The sequence below is a fragment of the Tinamus guttatus genome, unplaced genomic scaffold (assembly GCF_059628265.1).
Source record: "Tinamus guttatus ecotype Peru unplaced genomic scaffold, ASM5962826v1 Tinamus_guttatus_pri_ptg000030l, whole genome shotgun sequence".
Classification (NCBI taxonomy): domain Eukaryota; kingdom Metazoa; phylum Chordata; class Aves; order Tinamiformes; family Tinamidae; genus Tinamus; species Tinamus guttatus.
In genome coordinates, this window is record NW_028288564.1 from 3,115,681 (window position 1) to 3,129,924 (window position 14,244).

The 14,244-nt window shown below is 41.3% G+C and overlaps 2 protein-coding genes across 2 annotated transcripts in view; both read right to left on the reverse strand.

Annotated features, from left to right (window-relative positions):
* CDC16 (cell division cycle 16) overlaps positions 1 to 14,244 on the reverse strand; it is a 441,073-nt gene that overhangs the window by 310,132 nt on the left and 116,697 nt on the right. The window lies entirely within an intron of this gene.
* TMEM255B (transmembrane protein 255B) overlaps positions 1 to 14,244 on the reverse strand; it is a 68,042-nt gene that overhangs the window by 17,457 nt on the left and 36,341 nt on the right. The window contains exon 5 of the mRNA XM_088530543.1: positions 317 to 397. Coding sequence (XP_088386669.1) covers positions 317 to 397 — 81 coding nt within the window. The remainder of the gene's footprint in view (positions 1 to 316; positions 398 to 14,244) is intronic.

Below are 14,244 nucleotides of genomic sequence, written 5' to 3' on the forward strand. Positions count from 1 at the left end.
TTCTTAGAGAAAGATGCCAATGTGACAAATACATTCCAGACATCTATTATCCAATTTAGATAGGTTAGGAATCATTTCAGTTCCAGAGTAAATACTCTGAGTATCAAGAGTGAAGATGGCTCAAAATTTCATTGTGTTTAATGATTTACAATGATGGGAGGCTTGGACATTTGAGGATTTACTTGTGGAAGAAGAAAAGCTTTGGGGTTTCTAGCAGTGCCCTACGTAGGCAGAGATCCTCTTAAGCATTTGCCCTTCTGTCCCAGCTCCCCGAATCACAATGGAAACGAGCATGTTATGATGTTACTTTGTTTACCTCGGTCTGGTAGGCATCATATAGGAATCCTACTCCACTTGAATAAAACTGGCACCTTCTGTTATACAAAGGTCTGGGTTCCTATAAAAAGAAAAAAAAAACAGCCAAAAAAGCAGTCAGTCCATATGAAGTGTGAAGTTATCGTGCCCCATGTCCCATGCTTACATCTCTGTGGAGCTGGAGCCAAAGCAACTGTTTGAATAAGCAGTGCACATACTTCTGTGCTGGCTTTTTCCAGAATGGATCTCCTCAGGGTTATGTTTTCCTCCCTCATTTTGCACTAATCTATGTGAGTATATTAACTTTTATTTGCCCTAGTCACTTCATTTGAGAAGGCAATACCGTTGGCATTTAATAACTTCTTTCCCCTGTGCTGAATAGTGCTGCTCTGTGAGAATGGTCATTCTCACCCATACCAAACAATTACTTTTCTTTTCACCTTGGAGATATGGGAGTTCCTTTTTAAAGGATTTCAGCAGTGTCCACAGTGAAAACAGACAAGAAAAAATAGCTAATGTTTTAAGCATTGCTACGGATACTTACTACATATACTTCAAAAGCCAAAAGCAAGACAAATAATAATTGAGAAATGAAGGCATTAAGGAGAAGCAATTCACTCTAATCCTAAATTTGCTTTTGCCTTATTTTTTGTTTAAACTTACTACAAAAGATGCATTCACTGCTCTTAATTCATATTTTGCTTGTGACAGCTCCCACCAGATAATATAAAGGAAGAACTCAATAAAATGTCCTTGGCCAAAAGGAACGTGTGTTTCTGAACTTGGCAAACAGCCACTCGAAGGCTATAGGATGCAAACTCAGCCAGTTCCAGGCTGAACCATAGACCATATTTGACTAGGGAGGATTTGATGACAGAAGAGTTCTCTGTGACCAAACGTATACCCCAAAGCAAAGGTTGGGAATGACTTTTGTTGGCAACAAAGTCTTTTCACGACACCTTGGCACTTTTAAATCCAGTCCTAAGTCATGATCTGTGACAGCAAAAGCACTCAAATGTCCTCCAATATGTCAAACCATTTTGGGGAGAGAACGTGGAAACCCACTGTCAGCCTCTCTTTCCAGACTAATTTACAAGCAAAGGGATCCTGAACTGTTAGCAGAAATCTGTGCCAGTTAACTTTCACTGTGGCACCATGGGTTTCAAAACTCTATGGCCCATCCAGGAAAAAAAAAAAGCAAAACTGCAGGAAGAGCTGCACTGTCTAAGATCATTTCTCAGTATTCTGTGTTTGCTGGATAATGAAGTGTGAAGTGTATAAATTCACTGAGCCAAACTAGATAATCATTAAAAATGCAGAGCTAGGCAGGAATGCAGACAAGTCGATGAATAAAACTCACGCATCAACTTGTTTGACTTTTTGATTACCCTGGCAAACCCAAGTGTTTGGACATCAGCTCCTATGGGCTGGGGAAAGGTTAACTTCCTGCATCCAAAGATATTTACTTATATCACAGAAGCAAAAGAAAAGAAATGCTCAATAACTCTTTTTTTTCTCTAGAGGGAAAGCAAATACCACACAAGCAGCATGCCATATCTTGAACTAGGACAGAGTTCTTCTGTAGCTCTGGGAAAGTATTGCTACCAATTTGTTGAGTCCACGTCACAAAGCAGATTAACAAAACTCAAAACAAGCTTTTAATCATGACTTCCAGGGACAGATCTGGTTGAAGGACTAGCAAGTTTTAGTTTCCCTTCTAGCAGAGGAAGAGTAGGATGACCAAAAGGCTGGGCTGTCCTTTCACAGACTAGCATCCTCCAGCCCTGGTTTCATCTCTTGCATGTGGGTTAAATGGGAAAGGAGGAGAGCGAGGGGAGCGGAAGGGATACAAAAGAACTGTGGAAATGGCTTTTTCTATTATGCAGAGTAAATTCTTAAAAAAAAAAAAAAAAAAAAAAAAAGTTGTTTATCCTAAGCACAGTAGTAACAACCTTCATTCTGATTCTGGAAATGGGTGGGGGAACCTAGGTGGTTTTCTCCTCAATCCTGATGGTGAGAGGGAAGGACTTGGAGAGGAGTGGATGGATCCTGCAAGTGCACAAGTGTTCGCACAGCTTATGTCAGCAACAGGAATTTGGCTTTTATGTTCATGGGACTCTCTGAGGATCAAGGACTGCTTTCAAGAAATGTGATTCACTTAAATGGAGCAAAAACATTTTTTGCCAACAGGCTGGTCAACCTGGTGAGGACAGTTTTAAATTAGGAAAGACAGGAGAGGGAGATGAGGATCAATAATCAAGTGAGGAAGTGGCAGACTGATTTGGTAAGCGAAGTGAAGTGGATAGTGTGGACAGAAGGGAGCTCATAATCAACATAACAGGTCTAACTGGGTCTGCTTCAAGCATATACACATAAAAAAGGAAGCACCTAAGGGACAGCAAGGACACAGCTCTCAAGTTTTCTGGGAAATCAGTATGACTGGGTGCCCTTCTGAAGTGCCTGTACACTAGCACGTTCACCATGGAGAATAAAAAGGAAATGTTGGAAGTCTGCATGCAGTGGCAGAGCTGTGGTCTCGCTGGGATCGTGCACACACGGCGGCTCTCGTGACTGGAAGGCTGACAGGCACAGGATGTTTAGGAAGACTGCGCTCACTCTGGTGAACCCGAATCAAACCAACCTATGGGGATCCAGAGTATGAAGATAGCCAAGATTATTAGAAAAAGATTAGCAAAGGTAATGACTTCATTGAGAAACCCTCAGCAGAACTCAACATCTGCAGCATACAGATTTTAAGTACATGTACACTGGGGATGCTGAAAGGTTGAACTGGTAAAAGCTTCAATTCAAATTTGATTTACTTGCCACAGAGATGCTGGCAGAGATGCCCATACAGACATTAAAAAGTATTTAAAAATTATCGAGCAACATGTCATACTGCATCAGCACCCATTATATTTTATTGGCCTCTCCAATAACAAGGAATATGAGACCTATTTCAAGGCTGTGGAAGCATTCCTGCTGGACTGCTTATAAAATACCCCATGTTTTTACATTACTTGCTGCAGACTGTGTATGAATATAGGCTGCTTTTTTCCAGCTATTAGCAGTGCCTTTAAGGTATATATCAACAATATTCTGTTATACTTCCTCATATTGCTGCATATAAATAAATAAGGTCATATTAAAACAACATTTTCTAATCTTAGATTTATGGCAGTTTGACTGTATGTGCACATTGTACACAAAACACATACTATACATAAAGTAAAAATGTCACCAGAATATAATAAAAAGACTTGAATACACACACAGACAGAAGAGAAAAGATGACTACCACTCCTAAGCTCTGTGTAACATGGATACCAAACAACCATGACAAAGCCAAGCACAATTAGCTAAGAGCTCATATTTTCCAGCTCTCAGAAGAACTGAACAAAACCCAACCATTTTTTTCCTTTACATCAGTAAATAAACCTAAGTATGCAACTACATTCCTATAGAGATTTCTTCATCATTTTGCCAGACAGCTAGTGTTTGTGCTCCTCATTTATCTGCTCAGCTGTAGCCAGCAGACCTTTCCCACCTGCCCATCTCCAGTTACTCAGAGGCACGAAAGGGCAATATATAGTGTTTATTAATATATTAATATTATATATTACTGGTAGGTATTACTTTGCTCTGTTTCAAAAACAAGGTCTGGGGAAGTTGCTGATGATATCTGGTCCAGTAATGGGTTGTGTTGAGAAATACTTTTGGGCTTGTGGCACTCCATGAAAACTTGATACATTGACGCCGAAGGAAGGTTTGCTGCTGAACTGAACTAAAACACGACTTCACTTTTAGGATTAGGCTACTGAAAAACATTTGTGAGCTTTTGGAATTTGACTAGCATTGCCCTGCAGGGCTTACTGTTACTCCCATTAGACTTCGGTTATAATTTTCAGAGATGTCCAGAAAAAATCTGGACACCCAGATACCTTTAATTTCATGCTAATCACAGTTTGAAACCCACAGAACAAACTGTAGCTCTCTCTGATCTTAATCCACTGTTTCTTTTTCAATATTTCATTTGCATATGCATTAGAAAGTGGGAATGATAAAGACAGAGCTAACAGAGAAGACTTTATGCCATGAAAAAGAAAAATTTCATACAAATATGGAGGATTTTTCCTTTAATGGAAATGAACTAGTGGGAGCACTGCAATGCATACTTTTTGTAAGGAAAGTATTCTTTGAATAATATCTTTTAACAGCAAATTTTGTATAACATCTTTGGGGGAGGAAGTGGTATGGAAAGTAGATTTTTCTATTCCAGTTCTTGTTCCCTTGGAGAATGCATATATTTTGGATAACATAGGGAAAATTCCATTTTGCTTATGTTTAAGTTCTCTTTCTGAAAACTGAGGAATAGCATACACTGTATTGATTGAATTTTATCCCATACTTTACAGATGAAGAATATTACTAATAATTTATTAAAATAATTATAGACTAAGGGCTATTTTTTTCCAATAATACTATTTATTTAGTTTTAGCTTCCATGACTGCATCAATAGAAGCAGAATAATCAGTGCCAGGGAATGTTCCCATGCCTGAAACTTGATCATTTATCCCATTAAATTGTTAGAACAGTGCCTGTGATAGCTTTGGCCAGAGTGAACTATCACTCTTCCAAAATAATTCCTGGGCATGATTTGGGAATTAGCATGGGCCAAGGATCATTCCCGGTGAGCAATTTGGACCTTGCCATGCTATTTGTGACTCTAAGACACTTAAACTGTAAGGACGTGGGTCATCCCACGCCAGCTGGCCTGGGGACCACAGAACAATCCTGGGCACATGTAGAAAAACTAATACAGATAAAAAAGAAGTCCCAAACCAGACTCATGGTTATGATGGTTCATCAACTTGTAATATTTCATTTTCTGTTTGTGCCTTATTACTACATTTTTCCAGGTCTTTTCCATCTATAGCATAGCTAGCAGTAGTTTACACGTACACAGATAATTGGTAAAACACTCCTCCCTACATGTGTCTTGGAATGTGATGTGTGTAAGTAGGGGCAGTATTTTGAAAACTTATTCATTCCACAGAGCAGTTACAAGACAGCAGTCACAGCCCAATGGTAGAAACCTCTGGGTCAGACGGAGCCTGCCTACCCCTGCCCTCTGCTCCACGGGCCTCATCAGCATCAGGGACTTCCCTTTCGGGACTCCAGGCAGCTCTGGGGCCTTGCTGCCCTGCACTGTTACCCACTCTCTTTCAGTCAGTCCTGTGGATGTTGAAGAGCAGGGACTTCAACCAACCACTGCAAATCCATCTCTCAGTCACTAAAATATCCAAAACACTTAATAAATTGGGGATCACGTGGCTGAGGAAGCCTTCCAAATGGATTTTTACATGCTTTTTTGACCTAAGCTGGACACTTGCCTATTGTGTGTTGATTCAATGTCTACATGTATTGTCCCTGCCTTACAAGTCAGGGTTCCCAAAATTACAGTGGAACAAACCATCCAGCAGCCAAGCTGTCCATGCGGTACCCCCTAGTGCAATTGGGAAGCATAAGTGATCCTCTATTACAAATAATTTGTTTCCAGTTTTGCCTACATACTTAGGTGTAGTTGAGAAAGTATTTATTTAAAATTGCCCTCACGCCATGAGAGCAATGACATGAGAATCACTGCAGGCAGCAATCACTGCTTATCTTTTCTTGTGTTTCCCCATACCCCTTGCCTGGACATAAGGTAGAAGCTAATCTTCCAGTTTACAAACCTCATCTGTCTTGCCTCCTATTATGAAATAATCTAAATCCAGTGCTGAAAATAGGAAAAGCATCTGGTATGGCTTAAACACTTTTCTCTCACAGATCAGATTTATTTTGTGCTGTGTTTTCCATGAGTTCTTTTTGGAATTTCTATTTAAATAGAAAGATCAAGTCCTACAGAATTTTCTTCTCTTGAAGGTTAGAAGCAGTAGACAATTACTACAAGTCTTTTGAAGCACCAGCTACTCAAAATCAGCTGCATATTGTCACAGCTGAAAGGCTGCATACATGGATCTGTTGCACTTCATATTTCTTAACAGATTTTCTCCCATTTCAAACATTTTGTAGTGGTAGCCCTGGCCTCATCTTCCTTTTTTCATGGAAGATTTCTGGGCTGGTAGTACCACTGCAGTCAAAAGAAAAGCCTTCAGATGCTGGAGAGACCCATTGCTAGTGGTTGTGCACAGAAAGGTCTGTTCTTGGATGGATGGATGGATAAAATTCTGTTAGAAAAAAAAGATTAAATCCTATTCTTTGTTTTTTTTTTTTTTTTTTTTTTTTTTTTTTTTTTCAGCTGCATTGTCTCTGGCCTGAGGACAGCAAAAGAGCCCCATCAGCCTCTGCCAGCACGCACTGTGCGGAACAAAAAAGCAAGAACAGATTCCCCTGCGCTTAAAAATTAAATCTTAGGTTAAAAATCTTAGATTTCCCATTGGCTTTCTAATGACACAGTTAGCTGATACTATTCAAAGCTGCAATTTTAGTTACTGCTTGATACAATTATATATTTAATTGCTTATTATGGTTGATTGCTTACACTGATTATATTACCTTGATTATAGGGTTTGTTACATCAACTGATTGCTCTTTCTTGATTATAATGATGATGTGTTATGTGAGTAATTATCTTTTTCAAAAGAATGAAAGAATTGCTTATTTTCTTTCTGTTAATGTAACTATGTAATGTAATATGCAATATTACATCCTCCCCTCTTTTGCCTTAATACTATCACAATATATAAGAATACATGAGCCTCTAAGTATACTACTACAGGAATTGTCATTTAGTATGACAGTAACCTTTACACTACTGAAGAACTAAATATTTCGCTGACTTGAGTGTAGGGTTTTTTTTTTTTTTTTACATTTATGGTATTTTTTCAAATTTATTTTCCACTTAAGAAAGGAAAAGAGGCTGCATCAAATATGCCTAGTTGAGCAACATGTATTCAAACAAAATGCTTGAATCGTAATTCATACCACCATGAGAAAGTGTTGTTAATTTTCAAGGCACAGCAAAGCACCACAGGGGTCTTTAAATGGGCCTCATTATAATATAGGTAATATAATAACAGCTCTGTGTACTGAAGTTTTATGTTAGGTACTGAGTAGAAAACACATAATGTAGGTGTTTATGTTTGGGAATTTGCCACAAAAGCTGCCTGTCACCCCTGTTGAGGAAAGTCCTCCACTGACAGACATCACTGCACACTAGATGCCAGGGTGAAAGGGTTTGTCCAGGTGGAAGGACTGCAGAAATAGACACCAAAATATGAACATAAGAGAGTAAAGGGTTCACTGTAGAAGCCCTGCGAGAAATGGACAGACCTAAGCTATAAAATTAAGATGGCTAAACAATTAATACAATGATTCATGTATATGCTGGGTGCTCAGGTACAATGAGCTTTTCTCCATTCCAGTGGCTCATCACTTCGAAGTATTTCAGAAGACTGGAGATCTTCACACACATGATCAGTGCGCCCAGGACCAAAAACACTGCACCAAGTAGTGAGTGGGAGCATGGGGAGACCTGCACTGAGGCATACACATAGCGGGAGCCTGGGCATGCTCTGTAGAAATTCCTTTACAGGTATGATATCTTATAAACACACTTTTTAAAACTTGGGATTTCTCATCACAGACTAAGTAAATTACAAACATGAATCTCCATAATTTACCAACTTTGGTACAATAAATATTTCCATATGCTCTAAATGATCCTCAGAAAAAATTACCGAATATCTGAGAACATACTGGATACTATTTACAGCTGTACAGTCATCCACCTATATAAGCAATTTCTGCTACATTATATTATTATTCATATTTAACATGGTATAAAAATCAGATAAATAAAGCCTATGTATTTTTTTAAATCTCTTCCTCAGACAAGTTGCAGCACACACTTAATGTGTCCTAAATTTTTACTCTACTAGAATTTAAGGATTTTTTTGTGCTTTGCTGGTTTATATCAATGTGAATAAATGGCATCTTTTCCTTTGTTTACGCTACTGGTTTCTGCCCAGAGCAATTCAAAGAACCAGTTTTCACTTAACAAATGACGGAAAAAAATGCAAGGTATTACTTGCATTGCCATTAAGTCTTAATTCTGTAACTAACTACTGCTTTTCCTCTTTGTGTATCTTTTTGAGGCTCTCAGTTTTTCTAACAGAGTATCTATTGTATCTACCTGCTGATAGCCTTTGGCAACCCTTCTGAGAATAGGAAACAATGAAGGAAATTCTCTTCCGTTGGCAGCTCATAAAAGAGAAATAGAATGTGCTTTTCAGAGCAGACTGCAATCTCCATGTCCCAGTCACCACATTTTTCATGATTAAATTATTAACTTACTCGGTATGATTTCATAGATTCCATGATGGCTAGTGCTTGGAAAAGTAAGGTAAAGATGAAATAATTCACTGAATCACAGAATCCCAGAATTATTAAGGTTGGAAGGGACCTCTAGAGATCACCTAGTCCAACCCCCCTGCTTCAGCAGGGACACCCAGAGCACGTGGCACAGGGTGGCATCCAGGAGGTTTTGAAGATCTCCAAAGAAGGAGACTCCACAACCTCTCTGGGCAGCCTGGTCCAGGGCTCAGTCACCCTCACAGGAAATAAATTCTTCCTCATATGGAGATGAAACTTACTGTGTTTTAATTTATACCCAATCTCCCTTGTCCTGTCACTGGCCATGGCCAAGAAGAGTTTGGCCCCATCTTCTTTACATTCTCCCCTCAGATATTTATACATATTGATCAGATCGCCTCTCAATCTTCTCTTCTCTAGGCTATACATGACCAGCCCACTTAGTCTTTTTTCATACCATAGATATTCCAGTCCCTTAATTATATTTGTTGCCCTATGCTGGAACCTTGCAAGAAGTTCCACATCCCTCTCGTACTGAGAAGACCAGACCTGCACACAATACTCCAGATGCGGCCTCACCAGAGGTGAGTAGAGGGGCAGGATCCCCTCTCTTGATCTGCTGGCAACGCTCCTCCTCATGCAGGCCAGGATCCCATTGACCTTCTTGGTCATGAGGGCACATTGCTGCCTCATGCTTAATTTGTCAATCAGGACTCCTAAATCCCTTGCTGCGGAGCTGCTTTCCATCAGATCAACCCCTAGTCTGTACTGGTGTCTGGGATTATTCCACCCCAAGTGAAGGACCCTGCACTTGTCCTTGTTGAACCTCAGAGAACCTTCCTCTCTGCCCAGTTCTTCAACCTGTCTAGGTCCCTCTGAATGGCAGCACAGCCTTCGGGAGTGTCAGCCACTCCAGCCATTTTTTTTATCATCTGCAGACTTGCTGAAGATGTGCTCTGTGCCCTCATCCAAGCCATTGATGAGTAAGAAGTTGAACAGCAACTGGTCCCAGTGCTGACACCTGCAGGACCCCACTGGCCACAGGCCTCCAACTAGACTCGGCCCCATTTATCATGACCTTCTGAGTTCTGCCATCCAGCCAGTTCTCAATCCACCTCACTGTCCACTCATCTAATCCACACTCCCTGAGCTTGCCCATGACAATGTTAAGGGAGACAGTGTCAAAGGCCTTGCGGAAGTCAAGGTGGACAACATCCGCGGCTCTTCCATCGTCCATTCAGCCAGTTATCCCATTGTAGAAGGCTATAGGCTTGCTCAAACATGACTTCCCCTTGCTGAATCCATGCTGACTACTCCTGATCACCTTCTTTTCCTTCATATTTTGATTCCGGCTCTTAATTCAACAAAGCTAAACCAGACTGATTTTTGGGTGTAGGGGAGTCACATACTGGTGACCTGCATGGTACAGAGCCATAAGATTACAGTCTATAGAAACCAGGATATCTGTATCACTTTAAACATGAAGCAAAACATGTTCACTTTCTCCTCATGGAATTAGGAGAGTAAAACGTGAAGAATTTCCATCTGTATCTTTACAGGTGATTTACAAAATAAATATAAAATGGTCAGTTGAGTCTGCATCTAGCTATTTCTGAAAGCAAAGTTAAAAGATTTAAGCTTTCAAGCCAAAGAAATAGGAAGTGCCAGACTTCCTATTAGTCCCATGCACTGGAAGTTGTGCTCTGCTGTACTTTGACCTTGAGCTCTCTGTGAGACAGGGTCATGCAATTAAATGGCAGTGATATTTAACCATTTGCTTCCCCATGCTCACATGTGCGTGTCATTCCTCTAATATTTTCTTAGAGTGCACATAATTGATTTATTTTAAAATAAAATAAAAGAGCAGGATGGATTCCTCCTTAATGCATGCAAATGTAGTAGGATGTCCTGTATTGCATCTTCAGGGAAGTTTTACCTCAATGCTTCACTACTGCAAGTCAACCTGCCAAACCGGAGATATTTAAGGGGAATCTCAACATGGGGTCCTGCATCTCCACAAGAGAAAACCAGTGAAGAAATGTTTGTGCCACAGTGCTGGGAAAGCTCGATGAGTCCTTGCCTCCCCAGCAGTGAAGACTGAGGGCTTGTGTCATTTACAGTGGCCTAGGTGAAGAGCCAGGAGGGCCTGAGACAGACTTCTCTCTTGCCTTGTCTTAAGGGTTGCAGCATGAGCAGGAATGAGGAGACCGTGTGGTAGATGATCTAGAGAGATGTAACTATGAAAGAAACCAGGTATTTCTTTTCTCCTTTCCATTGACAAGAGAATTATCCTTTGGCACCCAAACACAATGTGTGTGCTCTCTGCCTAATTCTTTAGACATTAATATTTGGTTGACACAGCGCCAACCCTTTTCCCTCAACAAAACAAGCCACAGCAGGTAATAAAAAGGGATTTTTAAGAATTTTTAACTCAGCTAAACCTGATAGAAATTCCAACGACAAAGAAAAAAGGAACTATGCAACCAGGGGGCTTTGTCCCTGCCAATATGAGGGACTCTGCAAATGAGAAGGGAAAATCTAAAGAGGTTCTCCAAAAAAGGGCCGCAATTACTTGTCTTGCTGGAAAATGTCTGGCAATGAAATTAAACTACCCTACCAGGTTCTCTGTAATATCAATATACTCAGTCTGTACATGCAGCACTTGGCCAAAAGCAAAGAAGCATCAGATCACAGACTCTCCAGAAAAAAATATTCTGAAGCTTTCCCCTTTTGCTCTAAAACAGAGCTGAAGTGGAAGCTAACAGTTCAGCAGAGGTCTGACGCTTGAGTTTATTCTATAACGGCACAGTAATCGTGGCTACTAAATACCTTATAAAATGTCTGTCATTATAGGTAACCCAACTTCCTCTTCCTAGCGGACATTACAGACCACTAATTCAGGGGTAGTCTTAGCTCGCTTAGCTACGTTACCCCGAGGCATTACATCTTTATGTTCAGATTTTTTTACCACACTGATGCTTAATCCCTCTTGACAGTCCCTCTTGAAGTGCTTGCTCCAATTCTTAAATTAAGCCCACAAAAAAAAATAAATTCCTCCCCTGTAATTTATTAGTGCTACAGGAAGGTGCTTTGTGCTTCCCTTCTCACTGTCACATGCAAGATCAAATACTAGTAGTTAATACCCTGGGATGGTAGAGCATTGGCTTAAAAATGCACTGCTTGCTAACTACAGCATTTTGTATTTAAGAAGTTCATCAGTAAAACATTCTTCACCTCGGTGAACCTTCAGTGAAAATCAAAAAAGGTGTCCGAGAGTTCTGCACTAAAGGTAAAACGCTTGTTTGGAAAGTGAACATCTTCAGTACAAACACCGCTACTGGATTAGTGCTAGCTGTCAGTTAGAAATGATTAGTGCTCATGCTTGGTTAAAAAAAAAAAAAAGGCAAACCCGTTATTGTATATGCTATGCCATGCTATTATATTAATGAGTCATGCAGGATGGAAATGGAATTAAAAGCAATTAGCCATGATGTTTGTCTCATGTAGCAGCATGGAGAAAGTAAAATGCATTTAGGGTTTTTCTCCAGAGAAGGTAGATAACTTAATTGGGATGAGGAATTGCTTGTTCTTGCAGTTGAGTTTTCCACTACCAGTTGTCACGGTAACAACTTGGTTAGAAATGAAATACAACTATTTGTTTTTTCTATCAAATGAAAGGCCAACAGATTTGTTTAGAACATACTCACATGGCTTCTTAAAAGATTTGCAAAGCCCAGCTTGAAGTGTGCAGGGCTTTGGGGCTTGAAGGTGGGGCTTGACACAAACCACGGCTTTACGAAGTCCTGCTGTGGTGCATCAATGCAGTCATCCCCAGCAAAGCTGCCAGGGAAACCCGGCTGCAATCCTTGGCTGCACCTCTGTAATTCGCACAAGAAACTTCAAAGAGAGTGAAAGGTTTGACACTCTCAACCACTACATGTGCAACCAGCAGATGGTGCCATAAAACACACTAATTCATGAGCACAAATATCCAGCATCTGCAACCCTGAGGCAGCAGAGAGCAGACAGCTTGCTGGTGCACAGGAGGCCTGAGCTCATAACAGTGCCTTCCTTGTGTTGTTATCAGATCTTTAATGCCTTTGAGGTTGCACTTCTTTGGTTAACTGCTGCCTCTCCAAACAGTGGTCTCCTATAAGGTCTCCTAATGTTTCTCTGTTTCAGTCATCGCTGGATTCACCAATTCCAATTCGGTCTGACGCTGACTTTAAGCTGAGCCAAGTGAATGCTGCGGCCAAAAGAACTGGCCCTGCCCTCCTTCCAGTTCCCAGTTATATTCTCCTACCTCTCGCCTTGTGCTGGCACTGACCACTCTGTGTGTGCCTGATAAACTGGATGAGGAACCAAGTCAGCAGAGGGAAAGACACGTATGACACATGTGACATTTTTCCCTTCAGTCTGTCCCTTGGCAGGCTCATGAGTCTTAGTGCTGCTATACAAGAGAGGAGGCAGAAACATAAAGTAGGGAGGAAGGTCCCACTTTTTGACAGTCACCCTATTTCAGTTGTGTCACAAGGATTTTTTTGCCACAGACCGCCGACCTGAGCCACGGTACTTTGCAATCCCTAACACACTGAAAGCCCTGATGGTTCCTGAGGCTGATAAAACTCAGACTGCAAACATAGCTTCACTGTTCTCCTCAGTAGCCTCTCTACTTGTGAAGGGAGCTAGAGCACCAAGGGCTCAGTGTCCTGTCAAGTCCATTCATTTGCACTTTGGCCTTGGGAGTTTCCAACCTAACACTTACCCTTCCTTCACATCTGCAGGCCCAGTGTTTCTCCCATACACTCTACCAGTGCTCACCGTAACTCAGCAGGGCAGACTTCATCAGCAATACACTATTTTATTAGCTTAGAAACATATTGCTCTGGCTTTCTGATCAATGCCCTTAGAACCTGGTTCCTGGTGCTTTCCTAAACGCACTCCCTAGCAGGTAACCTGGACCGGGCAGTTCCGTTCAGTCTGCTCTCCATTGCGGAGGCAGCGGTGCCCCAGCTCCCCAACACGGCATCCTCCTTCCTAACTTCAGAGGGGGGTTGTGCCTGTGCTCACAGCAGCCCCAGCCACTAAAAGACAGCAGAAAAGAGCAAAGGCTTGAGGATATACAGCCTACCCTCCCAGCAACTGAAAGGAGATGGACAACCTATCTAGTTTCACTGCCGCTCATCACCACATGGTGATTTTGTAGCTTTTCAGTCTAACGGCATAAAATGCTATGTAACTAATAGCGCATTCTCCAAGGTTTTCTGTGTGAAAAAAGCACAACCCTTACCGCCCTGGGCAAGTTTGTAGCTGCAGTTCAGAGGCCAGAGGGAACGTGATGGCTGGGCCGTCAGCAAGGTGTAAAAGCTTAGGGCCCACAGCAGTTCCAGCTGCAGCTCCACAGATCCGGAGCTCACGTGTGAGTCGCACGAGTGCGCAGCCACACCAGGACTGTCACACTGCGACCATCAATGAATTCAAAGCAGAGGGATCAAGACTGGCTGTCTCCAAAACTGTGGGCAACTGCCCACGGGAAGAAGGGATGTGTTTGC